Below are 21,467 nucleotides of genomic sequence, written 5' to 3'. Positions count from 1 at the left end.
CACCCTGCCACTTGCAGGTTCACATGGGAAATTGATTATCAACAATGATTAACTGACACCAACTGGCTACACTGGGTTAGTTATAAATAATCCAGGAATCCCCTAAATGAGTCTTCTTTCAGAGGGTGGCTTAGATGTACAGTCAGAAAAAGATATTTTCCCATATTTTATATAGCAAAAGTATTGTGTATTAGAAAGAAATCCATAACTGAAATCTTTCTTTTCACACAGATAACTGTTTAAGGAGATTGGGCATAAACAAACATGATGGTTTCTAACAGGTACAAGAGGAGCTTTAAGTCTTTTGAAGGCCAGAAACAGTGGGTTTACATTTAAATCTTTTGAACAAATGGGCACAGTGGTCTACATAAGTGAAAATTCAACCCAAAAGGAACGTTAACAGAAAAACAATTTGTCATGTAACAAGTACTCCTGTTCCTCTAATACGTTTAAGAGATATAATTTTAAAAATAAAACAAAACAAAAGAACATTCTCTGTATGTGTACATATATATATAAGAACAGGAATTTTATATTCCCTTCTAACTGAAGAGTCGATAACTGACTGGTGCTGTTTTAAAAAGAGACACCAACAAAATCCGCCTGAATCCACAGACACGCAGCACCATCTGGTGGATTAGCAGGTCTGGCAAACAGTTCTGATTTACTGCACACATTTCCACAGGCAGGAGAAGGGTGAAACCAAACGAACAAAAGCATATAATGGAGATTTGTTTAGTCAGCGTCAGGCAAGAGAAAGTGAGGAGGGTGGAATTTACTCTTTACTCATATGACACTTTATACTTTTCAGACACTATGTATAAATCTGGACTCAAAAATATGTGAACAGTACACTTATGACAAAATTTCAAAAGTTCAGCATTCAATTTAACTAACTGCATCAAGATTTATTTAATTTGATTTCCTTCATGCATGCATTAAGGCACGTGTTTATAAATTACCATTTTTCACTAGAAGCCTTGCTTAGTGAACAGGACTGATTGCTCGCCTAATAACAGTTTTCCAATAATTTGCCTTCTTCTTCTCAGGCACTATATGGTCTCATGTTCTTTCACACAAAAACTCAGCTTGGATAATACAAGACTATCAGGTGCTCATCACTGCAAAGCCACAAAGAATTACAGGTGTCAGTTTAAAACCTCTGCAAGGCAAGCTGCATTTATTTTTCACATATAGTGAGTAAAAGGAGCTTCTCCTTTTGGGTAGGAAAGCAAGGGGCCCTTATATGCACAGAGGGATGTGCCATTGTAGTCTCTGCTGTCTCTCTAGGAGTTTCTAGTGTCTTTGGAATTCCACCTCCCCATTGAGCCAGGTCACCTCCCTGCACTCTGCAGTAGGTGGCTCTTGGCACACGACCCTTGAGGAGTCAAAAGGCTCAGTCCTCTGCAGGCCACACACTCTCCTGACACTGTCCAAGCAGCTGAGGCTCAGCTGAGGCTCCCTCCTTGTCATCACACCCCTGCATCACCTCTGCACTGATCCCTTTGTGCTAATCCCCATTTCTGGCACAGTGCTGCGAGATGCTGGTCCTAAGATTTCATTTTGAAAAGACACCTGGCTACACATATCTAGCTTCTAGATGTCTCCTCCATGTATGCTAGAATCAGGACTATATATATATATATATATATATATATATATATATTTCTTTTTTTTCTGCCTATAGAACTTTCCCTTCTTCTTAATGGCCATATATCTCAGCTATCTTTCTACATCATCTGCATCTTTGTCTTGCCCACACTGGTAATAAAGATCCCATCATCCTCGATCTAACTGTACTCAGCACATCATTCTTACAATCAGACATATAATCACTGAGCTGCAGACTGGGAAAGTGTACATACAGCAAGGTCAAAACACAGGAGACTGGCCATCACAACTTCATACATCCCAGAGGGCAAACAGGAAGGTGGCAGGAGGCTGACTGCTGCCAATTACTGTCTTACGACACTGTGTCATCCTTGATGCTTCAAACATATTATTCAGCACTTCTACAAGCATCCACAGCCAGTTGTGCCATATATGAAAAGAGGCAAAAAAGATCTTCCTCATGACATCTGTATTTTTTTCACAGGTAGCTTGAGGCACTGGACCCTTTACCATTCCTTTATTTTCAAGAAACTGTTGCCCCCATATATTGTTATTCCTTTTTTCCCCAATACTTTAAGAATAATGCAGGATTGTTCTCAGAAGATGATCAATGAAATGACCGGCAACAATCTGCACAACACTTCAAGTCACACTTTTGGTGCGTCCTCATCAGGCCTGACTTTCACTGTCCTTCAGCAAACTTTTCTTCTCTAAAAATATCCCATAATAAAAAGATTCCATTTATAGATAGATATGTGGCAAGACCAATGTCTTCCATGGTCTCTGTCTTTTCAGGTGCTTTAGCCAGACAATTGTCACCAACGGAGGGCTTCTGCATCAAGGCTACCCTTCCTTTATTTAGGGACTTTTTACAAGAGCATGTAGTGACAGGACAAGGAGGAATGGATCCAAACTAAAAGAGCATAGGTTTAGATCAGATATTAGGAGGAAGCTCTTTTCTGTGAGGTGGTGAGGCCCTGGAAGGATGTCCCATCCCTGGAATTGTTCAAGGCCAGGCTGGATGGGGCTCTGAGCAACCTGGGCTAGTGGAAGGTGTCATCACCCATGGCAGGGCTGGAACCAGATGAGCTTTAATGCCCCTTCCAACCCAAACCATTCTATGGCTCAGTGATTCCTGCCAGGAGTGTTGCGTCTGCCTTGGTCTGTGAATGGTGGAACTCAGTGGCACAGGGTAATTTACAACCCAGAGGCACTGATGGTTTCACAAGGCGCCAGGCAAGTTCACAAGGACACTGCATTAGAGTTTATGGTCACCTGAACGCAGCGTGGCTCAGGAAACCCACCTGTTGTGGGGATAATGCCAAAGGCCCGTTCACAAACACACCTGTCAGGCGGTGCCACAGCGGCAGTGCTCAGCCCCATCCCAGCTGGCGTCCGCAGGGCCGCCCCTCTGCCGGCCCCACACGCGGCGCGGCTCCGGCAGAGGAGCTGAGGGCTCTGAGGGGCTGCCGGCGGCTCTGGGGCCGACACCCTGCTCTGCAGCACGGCCACGAACGGCACAGCCCGTGCCCGGCCGCTGACCCCCAGAGATCCGCGCCCATCCGCGCAGCGGGCCCGGCCAGCGGGGGCGGCGCCGCCCGAGGCCCCTCCCGGCCGGAGCCGCCGTTGCCGCCGTTGCCAAGCGCCCGGAGCCGCCTCAGCCCCGGCCCTGCCGCAGCCCCGGCCCTTGCGGGCCCCTCCGCGACCATGGAGAAGCTGTCCAGCCCCACCACCGCCTCGGTGCTGGCCGAGCTGCAGTGGGAGCCCGGCTATGCCGTGCCCGTGGCCAACGCCGAGAACAAGGCGCTGGAGGACGAAGTGAGCGGGGCCGGGGAGGGAGGGATGGATGGATAGAAGGAAACCTCTCGGGTTCGCGGAGCTGCCCGGGGAATCGGGACCCGCATCCCCCAGCCCCGCAGGAGGAGCGGTGCGAGTTGTCCGTCCCCTTAGCAAACTCCGGGTTTTCTCCTGAAATCCCTCATTCCACTGCTTCGGAGGGATGTAGCAGCTACTTCTTACGCTATTTTTTCATTAATACTTGCAGTGACAGCTTTTAGGTAATTGCAGGTAATAAGCACTTAACCACAAAGAGTAACGTGGCGATTCTAACTCTTGAACAGCTGCACAAGTTGCGAAAGGAAAAGGAAGACCTGCAGAATGAGCTGAGCAACTGTGAGGAGCGCATAGAAGCAATGACGTCTCATTTGAAAAACGTGAGGCAAGAGATAAACTTCTCTCAGGTAAATCACCCCCTCTAGCAGGTCGTTTGGACAGACAGACCTGTAACCCGAGTGTCTCTCTGTGCCTGGTGCCCCCATCTATTTTGCCAGCTTTGTTGGAGATTTGTTAGGCCTTTATTCCACGATTTCCACAGGAAACAAAAGTTCAACTATGTACATTTCATTTTAGAATTGAGTGTCTCTCTGTGCCTGGTGCCCCCATCTGTTTTTGCCAGCTTTGTTAGGCCTTTATTCCATGATTTCCACAGGAAACAAAAGTTAAACTATGTACATTTCATTTTAGAATGCTTCCTGAATGGGGACTTTTGTAGATATTAATTTAAAAAAAAATTGGTCAAGGAAAATACCAGTGTAAGGGAAAAAAAATTACAGTCTTTATAATGGTGAAGAATTAGTTGTGAAATGCTGGTGAAGACTTAATTCACAGACATGAAAAATGAAGCGAGATGGTGAAGACCTAAGTCTTTACCTACACTCTGAATTAACTCACTAAAAGGGCTACTTTAGATTTCTAAAGAGTCTTGAGAGAAAAATTTACACCTTTTAGATAAAATATCCTGGGTGAAAAAGTCTTAGGAAACTTCCCTGCAGCTGAACAACTTCTTTATTTTTTTTGGTCAGATTCAAACATTAATTTGAATTAAAGGAAAGAAAGGTTAGGCAATATCCAGGTACTGCTATAGGCCAGCAGGGGAGGTCTCTCAGCACAGAACAAGAAAATATATTTTTTGCTGTGCCTCCTGGATCTGATGTAAAGTCATTGGTGATCAAGAGACTAAGATTTTGGTGTTGAAATGTTAAGATTCTGAATATTGGGTGAAAAAAATCTTACAGTTGAGTTTTTTGGGCTACAAAAGCTTGATCTTTGAATACTTGATACAATATGTATATATGTATATATAAGAATATGTGTATTTGAGATACTAAAATAAAATCAATAAATTTTCTCTGAAAATTTCTTTATTTACATGGTAAAATCATCTCTGACTTGGGATTCAATTCTATATAAAAGAAAAGATTGTTGATGTATGCTGTTTGTTTATTGTAAAATACTGAATTTTATTATTCTTCAGTCTCTTTACAAAGCCAAAGAGAATGAAATTGAAACTGAACATCACTTTAAAGCCCTTGCTGAGAGGGAATATGGACGTCTCAAAAATGACATTAAACGGCTGAAGGATGAGATAGCTTCCTTGAGAGAAAAGAAAAACACTCAAGAGGTAAGGTTTGAAATTTTTGAAAGAGAACACCTATATTGCAAAATTTTATGGCTTGTCCTCACTTGCACATGGTGGTATAAGTCATTAATAGTTAATTATAATAAAGCTTATAAACTGTGGTAGATGATCTGGATGGGCTCTTCCCTGTGTAGGCAATTAGAGTGACACTGAGAATGTTACTGCATAGAGTGGTCAGGACTTAGCAAATGTTAATTAGCTATTGAAAGAATTCTGTTCTTCATGCCAGATACACAGCCATGCATCCATCTCACTGTATTTCTAATTCTCACAGGTATTTTCTAATGGTTTAAAAATCAAACGGTTGGTGGCAAATCTTCTCTACATAAAATAAACTTTGGGTCATGATTTCAAGATCAAAGATTTGGTTCAAGTTACAATGTAATCTATTGGTGCTCAATTACAGGTGGTCTTCTGGGTTTGAAACTATGTAATTCATTATTTAATTATTTTTTTTAAAATTTGCTCTTTTTCTTCTTTAGTCTGTTTGTAATCTCCAGTCTCTCAGAATGGGTAGCAGGATGAAGATATTCACACTGTTCAGCTGGGTCTACATTCTCTCATTTTTGTGTCAGGAAGTCTCTTCACAGTCATGTGAAGAGGTCACATTTGAAAATTGATATGTAAGATATGGATCTAATAACAGGGCCTCAATGAGTGAGGGAGAAACTTCACCTTGGGATGCCTCAGATCAGTTTATTATGTGGAACAAATACTCTGCAGATGGGTATATCTTTCAGAGGCTGACTTTTCTGTTTAAAATTATTTGCATTTTAAATTTGTGGCAACCTATTGGCTTGTTTCTTGTTTAAGACCAGGATGTGCAATAGCATTCCTCAATATAAGACACAGTTAATAAAAAAGAAAACTATCAATTCTGTGGACAAGATATGGGTAGACTTGTTACAGTACCTTGAACTGGTTGCTTCAATTACTGTTCAACGGATATTAGACATAGATAGATAGATATTAACCTTTCATTTTCTCTTCCTTTATTAGAATACTATAAATAAAACCACTAAGAAGCTGGAAAACTTAAAACAACAGATGAACTGGGATGAAGAACTTCTGGAGAGCTGGCTAAAGGAATTAAACCGTACAGATAATGATGCCGTTGCAATCCAGAAGTATGCAGTGCAAGATGAAGGGAAACTAGGAGTAAGTGGAAATTACAGCAATTTTCAGAAACAAAAGGAAGAACCATTTTATCACTTGAAGACCTTGTTATCTTATCAAGTCAGATAAAATGAAGACATGATTTTGTACAACACTGCTTTGAAACTGGTTTCCATTTGGCACAACAGTGCAATTCCATATCAGGCTCATTTTGAAGTTGAGAGAGCAGGTTTTACAATAACAAGAGACATAATTGAACACATAAATTTGCTTATTCATCTGGGTAAGATTTAAGTTCAAATTTTTTGAGAGGGTACACAAGTTAAGTCTAGTAAACAGTGCCACTGAATTCAGAGGACTTGGTTCAAAAATTCACACCAAGTTTGGATGGATAGTGTAGGATTTCCCTTTAGAACTGAACTAATGTTGCTGTGAAAAAATTACAGCTGCTTCAGTAAAGCTACCTGGAATAATATAAGCTATAAACATATATTTCTCTATAAAGAGGAATTCCAGTCGAAAGTTCAGAGTTTATAAGGGTGACTTCCCAAGTACATTATTAATGTGGAGATAAGCATCCCTGGTTATTATTCCTTTTAGCCTTTAAATAGAGTGAGGAGAAATTTGGTATTTACTCATTAAATACTTAACCCAAAAACTTTGGTTTACACAAACACTCACTGCTGTATGCCAAGGATGCCACACACACATTTACACACAGCTGAGGGTTACTTTGGCCTTGCTGCAGTTTGGTTCTTATGGCCACTGGTATTGACTGAAAATCTGAGAGGCTACACTGTCAATTTTTTGTTTTCTAAAACACAATGAAATTGATGCCTCAATGATTTAAGCCCTGATTGTAGCAGGGTTTTAAGAATTTATAAAATGTGATCTATTTATTTTCAAATATTTCATTTTCAAATATTTTCCTATCCTTTAATTTTAGAAATTAACCCTTCAAATAGAAAAGTTGACCATGGAAGCAAACCAGAAGCACAGAGCTCTGGATAATGAGCTTACAGAAACCATAACAGCTCAGGTTTGTGCTTAAGATTCTCAAAGATCCCTTGTTTATTTGTGACATTTTTAACTTCAGAAATCATGGGGGTGCTTTCCTTTGAACAGATGGAGCTTGACAGAGCAGCTGAAGATTTTCGCAGGGTTCATCAAGAAAGGCAAGAAGTCATCAGGCAGTGGGAGAATGCAATTCGTCAGATGCAGAAAAGAGATCAGGAGATAGATCAATGTGCTTTGGTAAAACTGCTGTAACTGATCCATATCTGGGGTTTGGGTTTGATGTGGACTGTTTTTTGTGGTTTTGTTTGTTTTTTTTTTTAACATCAAAACTACAGTATAATTTTCTGGGTAGGTAATGTTTTACTTAACCTGTCAAAATGGACAATTTTCACTGAGTAGCTGTAAATCTGTCAGGTAAAGTAAGCATCACTAATCCCTGTTTAATTTCATCTGTTTCAAGTCCACCTGAAGTTTTGCTTAGCTTCTTTTTTCCCAGTTCAATCAATAAAGAATTATTTTATTTCATAAGAATTTACAGTGTCTTTTTTGTTTTTAAATTATTGGAATATTTTGGAAGTTTCCAGTCCAAAACCACTGTAGTGTTTGGTGTAATGTATCCATGGAATAAAGTACTTTTAAGAATGATACCAGGGCTGTCTCAGGCAAATAGTAATCATAATAGGAATTGATCTTCTGGTTGTACCCTTTATTGATCTAACACAACTAATGCAAGCAAATCTGATAGCTAATTGCAGAGGTAAAACAGGAGATCCGAAACAAAGAAATTTTGCTGAGAGAGAAGACTGCCTTTTTGGTAAATGAAACTGTTAATAACATGGAATATGAAAAGAAAATCCTCACTGCTGAGCGGGAAGCAAACAACCTCAGAAAGGAGTTCCAGGCTCAGGATACTCGAAGGACTCAGCTGCAGGATGAGGTAAGGGTGACCAAACAGTTCAGGAAAACAGACTGAAACTAGAACTGAGCACCAGATGGAGGAAATACAGGAATAGCATTTCCTTTTCTCTGGTGTTATACTAGGCTCTTAATAATTCAGCAAAATTCAGCTTTTCTCTGCCAAGTCCTGTTTATTGGGATCTGAACCCTCAACTTAATCCTGTCATTGAGAGTGGTGAAAAGATTGGAATGTATTCTCTGTTGTGTGGGTGTAAAATGGATGAATTTTCTCTTAAATGGTCTAACACTGTTAGATGCCTCAGGAGGCTTCTTCCCTTAGCAGACATAGACTGCAGTGTTGTATAAAGATGAGAGAAATCTCTTCCAGATTCCAAACAATTCCTGTCCTGTGCTCTCAGAAGTGTGTGTTGATGGCCTGGTAGTCAGGTTACAATTCCTGAGGAAAACTCCCAGTGCTTTCATGTGGCTTTCTAATCAAGAGGCAGTGGGACAGGGCTGCCCTGTGAACAAGCCATGCTTGATGCTGTCCATACTGAATTTGCACTTGGGAATGAGCTGCACTGCTTAATTACTTAAATGCCTGTAGAAGTATTTCTAAGAAGTAATTCAACTTTCATGGCTCTGCTGAGAAGGGATACACTTGTATTAACTGAGTAAGTTTTTTCTTAACAATAAAATGGTTACACTGGGGTCCTCAGCAAGCTTAGTGATTTTTGAAAAACCCTGCATCTGGTGTTGTCTTAACTTTGGGATAGCTTTTCTGTAGCAGGTGGTTTACAGACTGATCTCCTAATTAAACTGTGGGTAGCTCAAACAAGGTGTAGGCTATTAGACTACCTTATAATTCATGCAAGCTTGAGGGTTTGTAGAATTGGTCGGTTTTCATCTCAAGCTGTGAGATTCTTGCTTGAAGTTTTTCACAATTAATACTCCATGATGGGATAATAGAACAGTCTCCCCTTATTAGAATATCTGTGGGATGCATGTGAGAAACAAGGAAGTTAGGAGACAGTTCAGCCAACAACTTGTGACCTATAAGAAACCTGCTATACATGCTCTTGATCAGTTTTCTTCATCTGTGAAAGTGAAAACAATGAAACTTATGCTGCTAAGTGGTACTGTGAGGATGAAAGAGCTACTGATTTTACAGTTTTCCTATCCTATTTAATGAGTGTATGATGTCGTATATTTTTTACCAAATTAAATATCTGTGTATTTTTGTCACAGTGATATCTTACTCAAAATAATTTTATGTATCCAGCAAAGTTTGACATAGAAATGTTTATAGATATGTAAGGTTATCCATCTTCACAAAGAACCTCAGCCAAGTCAGCTGTGCACTATAAAGCCATGGTGCAACTTATGCAGATGCTGTTGGACAAGAATTACAGCCCATAGCTGCAGTACTTCCATAATTAATTCTATGTTCTTAATTATTATTAATTTTCCCAGTACTCATGTAATTAGTCTGTTGAATTTACTAGCTGGGTCAATTTACAGTGCCTCAGAATTTGTAGCACTCCTCATTTGGAGAGCACTGTTTAAAAGTAATGGAATGCTTTCCAATAAATAGGAAAATACAATTTTAAATATCTTAACATGTACCAAAGTAAGAGCTTTCTTGCTTTATTTTGTCATTTATTAGCTGCAGACTTTGAAATCTATTGTGAACAAAACTGCTTCTGATCTAGAGTCTTTGAGAACACAAATTACCAATCTGAAGAAAGAAATTCAGGGAAAACAAGCCAGGTAAGAAACAGACCTTTAAAGATAACATTTAATAATACAACCAAATCCTTGAGATAGAAAAGAACCTTAAATAATGTTGATGACTGAAATCTCCAACTTTCTGGTTACTTCATGGATAGATTTGGCACTGGGTAATTTAGGCAAAACACTCTTGGTAATCCTTGTTTTTAAAGGTGGGGAAAACAATCAGGCTTTGCTTATCATAGATTGAAGTTTAGACTGAGGCAATTGCTCTGTCAGATTTGCTGCTTCCTTTCGGCAGCATTGTCTAGGCAACCTATATTTCACTTTTGTCATTTTGTTTAGATTAAAACAACTTAATGAAAAAAATGCAAATCTTTCTGATAAACTGAAGCTGGCAATTGAGGAAACACTCACAGCAGAAGAGAAAGCTTTGAGGTTGGAAGAAATATTGAAAGAAGAAGAAAAAAGTGTTGAGGTAAAATGTTTTTCATGGTTTCTAGAAATGAGGAGTTGTATTTGCAAGCTTTGTATTTTAAAATTATCTCTTTAATTTAAAAATCTTCTATTAAAATGAAATTAAAGTATAGATAGGACATGTAGCTATTTCATCAAACATTGAAGTGTGCTGCAGATATGTCTGTGCTGAGAAAACTCTGGAGGAAAAGAAATGATCCTAGTAATTCCAACTGTATTAGTTCAGGATACTGATACCCATCAATAAGGTTTTTAAAGAGTGAGAATCTTGTCAGGATGACTTTTCAGTATCACTGCCAAAAAAAGCTTCTTGGCTCCAGTAAAACACCACCAAATTTTATAAACCTGCAAAGAGCTGCGATTTTGGCAAACAGTTTAAAAATATTTAGAAATATTTTAATCAGATTTGGCTGGCCTTGTCTGCTCTTCATTCTTTTAATTCTAATACATGATACTCTGACACAACCAACTTGTGAACTGTTAAATAATTAGTTTCATTTTAGATTCATTTTTGTGAATAAAGATTTTGATCTGGGAAGTGGCATATACAAGCTATAATAAAGTGTCTATTTTTTTAACATAATGCTTTATAAAATTGAAAACCCACTTCATAGGTTGCAAATTAAGTAAAATTAAGTGTAGGGAAAAAAATTAATTATCATCTGCTTAGCTATAAAGAGCTTTTGAATAAATGCAGTGTTGTAATGCAATCTTCTGAACTTTCCTGCATTTCAGGAAATCCTTATAATGTTTTGTCATTTTGCTACTAATTCTCTTAGTGAAAAGTATTTTCATTACTTAGCTTCTGACTGAACATGACAGAAATATTCTTTTACATTTTGCTGGACGTCTGAGCATTGGATAAGCTGGAGCTTTCATGGCTCCAGAATGACCAGGTTAAATTAATGTGTCAGCAGGTGTCCCACACGACTGACAACAAAGCTGTGCCTCTGCACGCTCCTTCATGCCACTGTGTGCTCTCTTTTTTCTCCTCCATTTTGTGTTTCCTAGAGCATGCACGTGAAATAATGCCTTGCAGTAGAGTGAATGTCATTTTTCAAACTTTTTAACTCCACAGGCATTAATCACATGTCACATTTTAAATACACTTTCAGAAACTAGAGATGGGATGTCTTTCCTTTATAGAGAGTTTCTTAAATTACAGGCCTTAATGTTTTGGCTTTTCACATAATTTGAAAACAAGCAATGGTGTAGCATTTCATTAAAATGAAAACCTTCTTTTCTTCCCCTTTAGACAGTTTCCAGGGTGGCAAAAGCCTTAGCAGGGTTTCTTTACCCATGTCTGTGGCAGATAACCTAAGATGACATTGAGCTTGGCAGCTCCACAGCTGCAGGGGAATATTTTAGCTAGGGTGAACTGTTCTTGAACAATGTCTGTAATGTATTAGTCAGAAGCCTCCCTTCCATCACCATTAGACACACATGGCTATTTGCTGCATCTGTTAATGTACTGTGAAGAGATATGTACAGGAACAATGTGGATGAAATGTCACTGTGTTGCTCTCTAGTTCTGTGGTACTTCTCCCTTTTCAATTTGTGGCAGAACACTGTTGAACAGTGAGGCTTATTGAATGTCTTGTCTCTTTTAACAACCTCACTTAAAGGGAGAGCAACAATTTCTGTTCAAAAAGTTAATTCAGATATGCAATAAGGACCATGAAGTGAAGGTCAAATCATGATCCAGTGTCAGTGGATGAATTTATAATTGTCATTAGCTTCAGAAATACAGCTCAGCATTTGGCACATGCTTAAAAATCAGTTTGCTTCCAGAAGAAAGTCCCTTTGTTCAAGCATGATGCAAAGTCTACTGACATGTCCTACAGTCCATAATAATTTCATATTAAACTTACACTTGCCTTTTACATCCTGAGTTTTGAATTTAGAATTGCACTTACAGCAAGTTCAACTACAAAAAAAATTCTGTTGGTAGAATGGGCAATGTGATTACAAACCCTTAGAGAAGGCATTAAATTATCTTTCACCATTATTTAAGCCAGAAAGATGGTTACATACATATTAAATCCAGAATAAATGATTGTTAATCAATGCAGAAAAGTGGGTTCTCAGGTGTTTTGCATATTAATTTAAATGTACATCTTCAAATTCTGTGCCAGACTTGAGCTGAATGTAAATGAGTCCTTTGGAACAGGAAGGGGAAATCACATCACTTGTTGCAGGATGGGAACTGGCATCTCAACGGCCTGAGCTTTGGAAGGTCTTGGGCTACTTATGTGGGAAAAGTGGAAGGAGGGAGGGAAAGAATAAAATTGTTTTCCTTATTAGGATTATAAAAAGAAAATAATCTCAATTTTCATTGTTTTCACTCCATTTTAGGTTTCCTGAAATGTTCAGCATTTTTATCCCACTAAAACATCATTTCCTGCACTGATTTAGGTGTTAATGGCAACTTGCCTCTGAGAAAAAGGAAGTGATTTTTGAAAGTGTAATTTTTTAGATTATTCCATCTTAGATAAACACAGACATACATATATGTGCACACACAGCATTACAAAATTTAATAAACCATCAAAAGGCTTTGTATTATATTCCTCAAATATTAACAGATGCTGGAGGCAGTAAGGAGGTTTTTTGAAAAGAGTGACAAGAATTTAGTTTTCTGAAAGGCTGAAAAGAGTAGCATTCCTATAACTGGGAAAAAAGTCATGTAATTGTAGGGTAGGATTAGATTTTAAAAAAAGTAATAAAAATTATTACTTCTGCTTTAAGTCAAATAGTTGTTTTGCCAACCATTTTGAAGACTTACAAAATTTCATGTTCATATTAATGGATACTGTAATAATACTTTTATATCTATGATTAATAAAAACAAATAATTCTTCAGTAATTAATTCTGATGTGATTAATTACTTCTTTCTTCTATTTAATTATCACTTTGTCACCAGGAAAAAGAAAATGAAATGAGACAGTTAAAGGACCTACTTTTCAAGAAGACTCAGGAGTTAAAAGTGCAGAGTGATAAGGAGAAGATAATTCTGGCAGAAATTGAAGGAGGTCAAAAATCACTTAAAAATCTCAAGAGTCGACTGTGCAAACTGGACACAGATCTGTTAAAACAACAAGAATTAATATATAACCAGGTAAAATATTAATGTATTTTCATACTATGATTGTGTCCTGAGTCTACTGATAGCACATTGCTTGAATTCTGTAATCTTGAACAATTTTCCATTTTGGAAATGTTTTGCAGTATCATTTGAAGTCTGCATTTATTTCTGTTTCTAGATGTACAGATAAAATTGAAATTACTGAAACTTGACAAAGTATATCACCTACATTTTCCACTTGTGTGTTTCATTATTTTTTGGATCTGCTGCTTTTCCCTAATTCCTAAAATCCATTCTTTACTTTGATCCCTCTGAACCACAGACACCTCAGGGTATATTTTTAAAGCTATACAAGAGGTACATGCCAAAATCCTGTTATTTACTAATTGGATTATGTGCATATTTCCTATGCACCACTTTGAAAATCTGCTTTTATATCAGCATCCACTGCTAGCAACAAGATGGCAAGTCCATTGTAAGCCTCCCTACAGCAGCCTGTGCTGAGTGTGCTTTGTTACTCTTCTGGAAGATTACCCCAAACCATCACTGCTCATCAGTCATCTGAGATATTTTGCTAATGAGGTCTAAAAGCCAGAAACTGTTATAGAAACAATAGCTTAATTGGGTGACTGTCTTATAGCCAACATTTAGATCCAAGTTTATTGCTTATCTCAGACTATTAATTCTCTTCAAATTTATTTTAACAGGATTTTTATATTCAGCAAATACAGAGACGGCTGTCACGGTTAGAAGGGGAGGTTAATTCAGATGAAAAAGAAGTTTTGGAAGGAAAAGCTGCTGAACTTAAGAAAACTTTGGAAGAAAAGAAAAAGGCATATGATGTTCTACAGTCACTGTACAGGAAACTGCAGGTAACTGCCTTAGAACATCATTTTGACTGTGTATAATTTAGAAACCTTAGTGAATTCAGTAGATTGGGTCTTAATATTCAAGAAGTTGGTATTAGACTAAAAGGTATCTGAACTTTTTGTAACCCATGTGGAAAACTTCATAATTTCCCTATAACTTCTAGGAAAATAGATTATTACTGCCCAAGTGAGACACCTTAGCATGAAGACAAACATTGAATGTTGGAAAGACAAGCTGAGCTTTCATCAACATGTGACTGACTGCTTGCAGATGTCTGAGTTTATCATTAGGCCCATGCAGAAATAGAAGAATGCTATTTTGTAAAGCTATCACTTTTATAGTTTTCATAAATTCATAAGTACAGTTGCATTTAAAGTTGTCCAAATTCCCCATGCAGCACTCTGCATGAGGTCATGCCTTGCAGTTTGCAGAGCAGAATACTGGACACATCGTGGTGATGGTTCCAGGACTTAAATACATCTCATCTCGTTTAAAATTAACTGGTAGCTTTTGTTGCAAGTTGCATTTACTGCAATAAGTTCAATATAATTTATTTTAAAACAGAATGATGTCCAAATCACCAAGAGAACAATTGATAAGACAAGAGAAGAAACAAATGGCGTGATAGTGAAGATAGAAGAACTAACTCTTTTCAATGAGAGATCACTTCAGGAGTTAAAAAAAGCAAAACACATTAAGCAGGTACAGTATTATTTTGCAACTTTACTAATACAGGACATTCTTGTTTGTTTGGGGTGTCATCTGCCTTCCACAGTGCTACGTCATTACAAACATTAGTACCCTTCTGTAGTTTTCTAATTTACACTTCTTTCCCAGACTTTGAAGTCATCTTCACCACTATTATCTTACGAGGCAAAGTGTTGCTTTTCCTCCCTCCACAGCAAGAAGTTTGATGAAATATCAGTTTAATCCCACATCAGTTATACTACAACATCCACCAGGTAGTGGGTGTTGGTGTTTTTTCCCCTGAGAAACAATTAGCTTTAAAATAGAAAATATATTTACTGCTCAAGGATGTCTTTAAATAACACTGAGTTTTTACTCTCAGGCTGTGATGCCTACTAATAAGTTTGGCACAGTGTTGTTATTAAACTGCAAGTATTTTTTTTTCTGACAGATTATTTGAATAAATTTGTATTCCAGTTTTAGGAATTAGAAACAATGTGTAAATCCTTTCCTTACATTTTGATAAGCAGAACAATGCACTTCCCACTCCTCCAACTACTGCATAATTTTTTTTTTCCTGCAGTAAGCTTTAGCCTTCCTAAAGGAAGCACTAACATAGTAGCAAAACGCAAAGTCTAAGTAGCAGGGGAAAGAGTTTTGCCTTTGACTTAACTGGTGCACTTCCTCCTCAATGAAGGCTCTTTCCCTTAACATGGAACTTTTGTGTGGGGATGAAATTCAGGGGAACAAAAGAAGTGATGACCTAAAAGCACTCAGATAAAAATTTTTATCATATGATGTTTTAAAAGAATTATTTAATGTATTTGCATGCTAATGAAGTTCACTACTTGCTGCTTTTCATAAGCTTTGGTACATACAAAATTTGGTCATGTAACAACGTGATTTTAAGGGCTACAGAATCTAGACTATGCTTCAAGACAGTTTAATCAGTTGAGTGAGATATTAACTGCTCCAAAAGGTTCTTTGTAAGGTCTCTTATTTTATTTGAAACCTAAACTACTGAAAAAGTTGTAGAAGGAAAAGTCCAATAACCCAAAACTCAGCCTGAATTAGAAAGTCTGATGAATTCAGACTTTGCAAAACCATTCAGGAAACAATCTACCCCTGTCACAGTCACCATGCTACAGTCACCATGTTAGACTGTTGGCAAATGAGAAATGCAGAGCAAAATGGGTTTTACAGTTGTGTATATATTAAAGGTAAAATAATAATAATAATAATAATAAATATTAACTTATTAAATTGTAAATAATCTTAATTAAAACAATGATTTCTTATTTTGATACCATCTGGCACTGAGTAGGAGATGATGGTTGAAGATAATCTCTTAAAACTAGAGCTGAAGCGTCTTCGAAATATTCTGTGTAATAAAGCAGAGAAAGTTCTAACACTGGAAAAGCAACAATTGGAGTTAAAGAAAGTCATAGCAGAAAGAACTGAGGAAATCAGGATCCATAAGGCAATGCTGGATTCCCAGATAAGGCTGCTGGATCAGGAACGGCACCGCCTGAGGTAACTGTTCTTACAGAAATTCAACTTGTAGCTTTGACCAAGTGCATTTTTTATAGGGACTTACTAAAAAGAGAAGCATTTTACCCAGCTTCACCATTAGAGAAATTGAAGATTAAATAAATGTTGCTCAATGTTTTCTACCAAGACAGATGAGGCCAGCAAGAGACCCCATCTGTGACCCCTGAGGCTGCAGCTTTAACCCCTTGGTGAACAGATCAGTGGCCTTTCTGTGAGTGAGGAACCTCAGCAGAAGTGAGAGGAAACCTCAGTCACAGACATTCTTTTACAGTAAACACTGTGTGTGCAACTCTGTCTTTTTCAAACTAATCTGGGCATGTGAAACCATGTGTCTGGAGGTATGCCAAAGTATATGAAACACAAAAGTTTCCCTCCTATAATAATCAGCCCAAAGTATCTGGGATGGTTTTAGCCCTGAAATCCCAGCATCTAGATTCAGCCAAAAATGAACACTTCAGCAGCTGAACTGCCCTCACTGCTGACCACAGCCCTCACAATGGGAATTAGAGTGATTTGGTGTGCCTGAGAGCACAGTCTGGCCTTCTTCCTTTGGTGTCACCCAGCTGTTGGATACTTCCAGACTCTGATTTGGGGCTGTTCCTGGTTGTTCCTCACACTCACCCCACACAGTGGGAATGTTAAGGTACCATCAGCAGGGGCAGCTCTGGGAGTGCATTGCCAAGCTGTACATTTGGGGAAGGACTGTGGCACAGCCTCCTGGGATGCAGCAATCTGGGATGTGAAAACAGATTTGATTCAGTTTAGAACTTGAAAAGGCACATAAGTAACCAGAACAAGGGATGTTTGTGGCTGGGAGAGCAGAGAATACCACCAAGACCTGTAGCAGCACAATTCCTGGTAGAGACCGCTGGAATAACATCAGGAATTTAAACTGCTGCAGCAAGAACTGCCCACAAAACTCTACCAGACAAACATTTTCTCAACGCATTTGTTTCCTTCCCAAACAATTCAGTGCTGAATTTCAAGATCGCCTGTGGAAAATTGATAAACTGAAACACAAATATGAAGTTTTTACTCTTTCCATGATGCCACCTGAAGGAGAGGAGATGAAAAGTCAGGCCTACTATGTAATTAAGGTATTTTATCATTATTCATGATAATTCAATTATTTAAGCTATAGATTTCCCTGGGCTCTTAGACAAACTCCTTGCCTACTGCCTACTTTTGAGTCTAATTGGTTCATGTTATCTGACATCACTGGTTATTTAAATGATACAGTAATTTCACAGGAATTTATGTGGAGCTTTAATTCTGAGCAGTTTGAAAACTTCACTTAAGTGCTCATTAATTTCCAAATACAGAAGAATTAGTGGTCAAGTTATAATCCACTATGAACTGGAAAGAACTTTATTGGAATCTCACAGGACCTTAAGTTCTTCCTACCTTTCATTTTACCATATGAGATTTATACCTTAAAGAATGTCTCCTTTCCCCTTTCACTTACCAATCACCTATATACACTTCAGTTTTTCACTGGAAAAAAAATCTGTCTTTATCCAAAATGCAATACCCTGCTTCTTGAAGAAGAATCTGTTTATTTTGTTCTCCACAAAATATAGATGCTGCTGGGCAGGACTAAATGAGCTCAGGCAGGGAGGCAGGTATCCATAATGAAGTGCCTCAAACAACTTCAATACTGTACATAACTCCTCCTTCTGGTTCCCTAGGCACCCAAATCTCAGTTCAAGGGGTTTTAACCCCAAAATATTGCTGTATAATAAATATTTTCTGTGTAATTATCTTGGTATTTTCAGTATGTCTGCAGTCACCTAGTGGGTTTGCTTTCAGGCTGCACAGGAAAAGGAAGCACTTCAGCAAGAAGGTGATGATTTGGATGCAAAGATCTGCAAAGCTGAAAAAGAAATCATGGCTATGGAAAACAGTTTGTGTGTACTTAAAAACTGGAACAGACACTACAAAAACTCTTTAAAGGCAGTCCCTGAGACAAGTATGTGAAATAGAAATTAGATACAAAATAGAACTTAATTCTAAATAACACTTATTATTTAACTTTTGTGCCCTCTGCTGGCTCTAAAATCATTCTCCCTCATGAAGTCAGCTACTTTTCCACAGTGATTTGGAATTAGTAGGAGAGTACTTAAAAAACCCTCAAACCTTGAGGCACTGAAATACTGCCAACACCAATACAGTAATGTCCTGAGATACAGTTATTTTCAAGTGAAAACTGAGCTGTATGCACAGCAATAATGCTGCTTCATTGTTTGGGATCACAGGTGAGGAACTTGAGGAAAAATTGAAACTAGAACAGGACATAAAGGATGCTGATGAAAAATACAAAGACAAACAAAGAAAGATCAAGGAACTTCAGGAAAACATCCAGGTAAAATACAAGTAAAGTTCAGTCAGACAAGATTGCAGCATGTAGCTAAATCCATGCAAGTCATCCTAGAGGAAGAATAGGAAATTGTGGTGCAATTTTTTTGATGTTACAGCAAACCCATTCCTGCCTCTTAATATTTTAAATTTTTATTTATTTAATTATTAAAAAACCCAGCTGCCCTTATGGAGCTGATTTTATTCATTCCAGTCAAAGGTATCCCTCTTCTCCTACAGGAAGCAATGTTGGGGTTTTTTTCAGGATAGCTTGCACTGGTAGGCTGGTAGGGTGCCAAGTGAATAGTTTGTGGCCACTATGAGATGTATCTGAAAATACATACCTGTAACTTCATTACCAGTGCCTTTATGAGATGTAAATTACCTGGGAGTTTCTTTGTCCAGGTCTGTATCCACCAAACATTTCGACTGGCAGAAAGTTTCTGGTTAACATTAGCACTAATTGCTTGAGCTACATTTAGAAACAAGAACTAATGACAATGGACCCTTTCACAAATACAAAAAGTGAAAGGATACCAAGCCTGCTTTATAAACTAATATTACTGTTCAAATGAATTTGCAGAGCAGGCAACAACACTTAGATGTACTACAGAAGCAGCAGGCCCTCCTCAAAGAGCAAAAGAAGGAAAAAGAAGTTCTTATTTTGCAGCTGAAGAAAGACATTGATGAACAGAAGCCAAAACTAAACAGGGTTATAAAACAGGTATGTGTATTTATTGATATTTATTTATTGATGAGAACTTCTAACTTTATAGTGATAGACAGTAGTGTGGGTTAAACTCTGTGCGTTAAACTCTGTGGTTTTAACTTAGCAGCTTTCTGAAAAAGTATTGTATTTTCATAAGAATAATGCTTTAAAAATATTTGTGTTAAGTGTTCCAAACTATCCAGAGAAATTGAGTCTCAGAGGGAAGGTGAAACAGAAACACTGGAAGAGAGAGACATTCATCTTCGGGAACTGAAAGCCTTCAACAAAACTGTCAACCAAGTGATAGCTGATGTTCTAGAAGCCAATCCTGGTTTAGTTGCAGCCTTTCAAATGTACTTTGACAAGGTGAGCTTTTCACTTAACTGCCACCAAAATCTTGAGTGAGAGCTCCAGCCTGTTACTGAGTGTCTTTCAAGGACAACTCACAATATGGGAAAGCAGGGAAGTGTTCACCTGCTTCCAACACCTCTTCAAATGCCAAGCTCTGTAAATGCTCTTGATATCCCAATCCTATTATACAAACAACAGGTCAACTTGTTTTTTTCTTTCCAAATTTTCTAGTATGATTTAGAGCTTCCTATGGCTGTTTCTCCCAGTAGTAGTCAAACTTCTCAGTCCCCACAGAGCTCACTACCTCCTTCCAGGTAAGTTCTAACACTCTTGGGTTACTTTCAGGTTTTTCTAGGAACAAGTTTAAGCCAGCAAAATTAGTCCATTACTGAAAGAATTCTTTACTCTTGAAGTTCATCTCAATTTTCTTTTTGCTGAAGACTCTGTAAAAACTTTCTCCTTACTCTGTCATTTAACTACATTCTTCTAGCATATGAGGAAGTTTACTTCAGCATCTATCAATCACAGTTTAGAAAACCCAATGATTACAGAACATTTACTTTTGTTTACTGTGCTCTAACTAAAAAAACAAAAATAAGTGGTTTGGTGTTATAAAGGACAATTTTGAGCCACATTTTACACTTGGTAGTGTGAACACCCCTTCCTAATTAGAGAAGATACTGATGCTTTTACTGGTACCTTTTCCCCTGTTCAGTGTATGCTCAAATAGAGGCTGTGTCATGCTGACCCAGTTATGATCCAACATTTCCAGGGGTTACTGAAGCCATTTAGTGGTGGTAGCTACAGAGATCTCTTAGGGGGTCTCTGGAGTGAGCATGCCTACTGGGTGGCTTCATTGTGAGCCACCCTTGGCAGTGCTGTTTTAGATGCAGGGATTTCTGCATCCTAATTAGTAAATTTTTGCCTTTCAGAGTTCCCAGTAGAAGAGCTTCAGCTTCCAGTCAGGTTTCACCAGCCAAAGTGGAGCTGACCTTGGCCATCCCCACTCCTGAGGAAGCAGCAGCTCTTGGCTCACAGCCGGGCACCAGAGGCAGCACCTCTGGGATTTCTCATCGCAGGAAGACTTAAGTCATTTTTTGAAGGCTACAATAGTTGAGATTTCTTAATTTCTGCAACAAGCTTATATCCATGGAGTTACCTGGAAGACCTGCAGCTGAAGTACAATTGTCATTGTGTGGTTCTGCCACTCACCTTTGCAGATCTCCCTGTAAGCCACGTAACCTTTTCTTCAGCAACACAACTGCTGCCTCCAAGCTCTTGTAAGCAAATCCCCCCCACAGCTCAAACCAAGAGTTCACACTTGAGCTTACCTAGACAATAAATGGTGTTGCAAAACCTGCTCTTCTGCTTCAAGTTGGAGTTTTGGTTTTTTTTTTTATATTACTCTCAGAGAACATGCAGTACACTTGCCTTCACAGCCACAGCAGGGCTCCATGGAGTAGACAGCAAATGTAACAGTGCACTAGGATGAAACATCCTAGCAACATTCACAAAAACCCAGACACAAAAA

General features: G+C 38.3%; 1 protein-coding gene across 1 annotated transcript; it reads left to right on the top strand.

Annotated features, from left to right (window-relative positions):
• The first annotated feature begins 3,236 nt into the window (after positions 1 to 3,236).
• Positions 3,237 to 21,338, top strand: CCDC39 (coiled-coil domain containing 39). Its single transcript, XM_039713530.1, has 20 exons — positions 3,237 to 3,429; positions 3,732 to 3,851; positions 4,925 to 5,071; positions 6,089 to 6,247; positions 7,152 to 7,244; positions 7,331 to 7,459; positions 7,968 to 8,159; positions 9,786 to 9,889; positions 10,196 to 10,328; positions 13,252 to 13,446; positions 14,121 to 14,285; positions 14,848 to 14,985; positions 16,295 to 16,503; positions 17,495 to 17,618; positions 18,331 to 18,490; positions 18,777 to 18,883; positions 19,460 to 19,600; positions 19,772 to 19,951; positions 20,168 to 20,250; positions 20,869 to 21,338. Exons 1-20 carry the CDS (start codon positions 3,319 to 3,321, stop codon positions 21,023 to 21,025), a joined length of 2,847 nt encoding a protein of 948 aa, XP_039569464.1. The 5' UTR covers positions 3,237 to 3,318; the 3' UTR covers positions 21,026 to 21,338.
• The last annotated feature ends 129 nt before the right edge of the window (positions 21,339 to 21,467 follow it).

The sequence above is a fragment of the Passer montanus genome, unplaced genomic scaffold (genome assembly GCF_014805655.1).
Source record: "Passer montanus isolate IOZ18808 unplaced genomic scaffold, ASM1480565v1 scaffold29, whole genome shotgun sequence".
NCBI classification, from domain to species: Eukaryota; Metazoa; Chordata; class Aves; order Passeriformes; family Passeridae; genus Passer; species Passer montanus.
Note: the sequence above shows the minus strand (reverse complement) of the source record. Positions and strands in the feature narration are given on the sequence as shown.

Excerpts from the sequence above, each read along its gene's own strand:
- CCDC39 (XM_039713530.1), top strand. The coding sequence starts at position 3,319 with ATGGAGAAGCTGTCCAGCCCCACCACCGCCTCGGTGCTGGCCGAGCTG. Across the intron at positions 14,986-16,294 it reads AAGCAAAACACATTAAGCAG|GAGATGATGGTTGAAGATAA; the intron begins GTACAGTATTAT and ends GGCACTGAGTAG. Across the intron at positions 16,504-17,494 it reads CAGGAACGGCACCGCCTGAG|TGCTGAATTTCAAGATCGCC; the intron begins GTAACTGTTCTT and ends CAAACAATTCAG.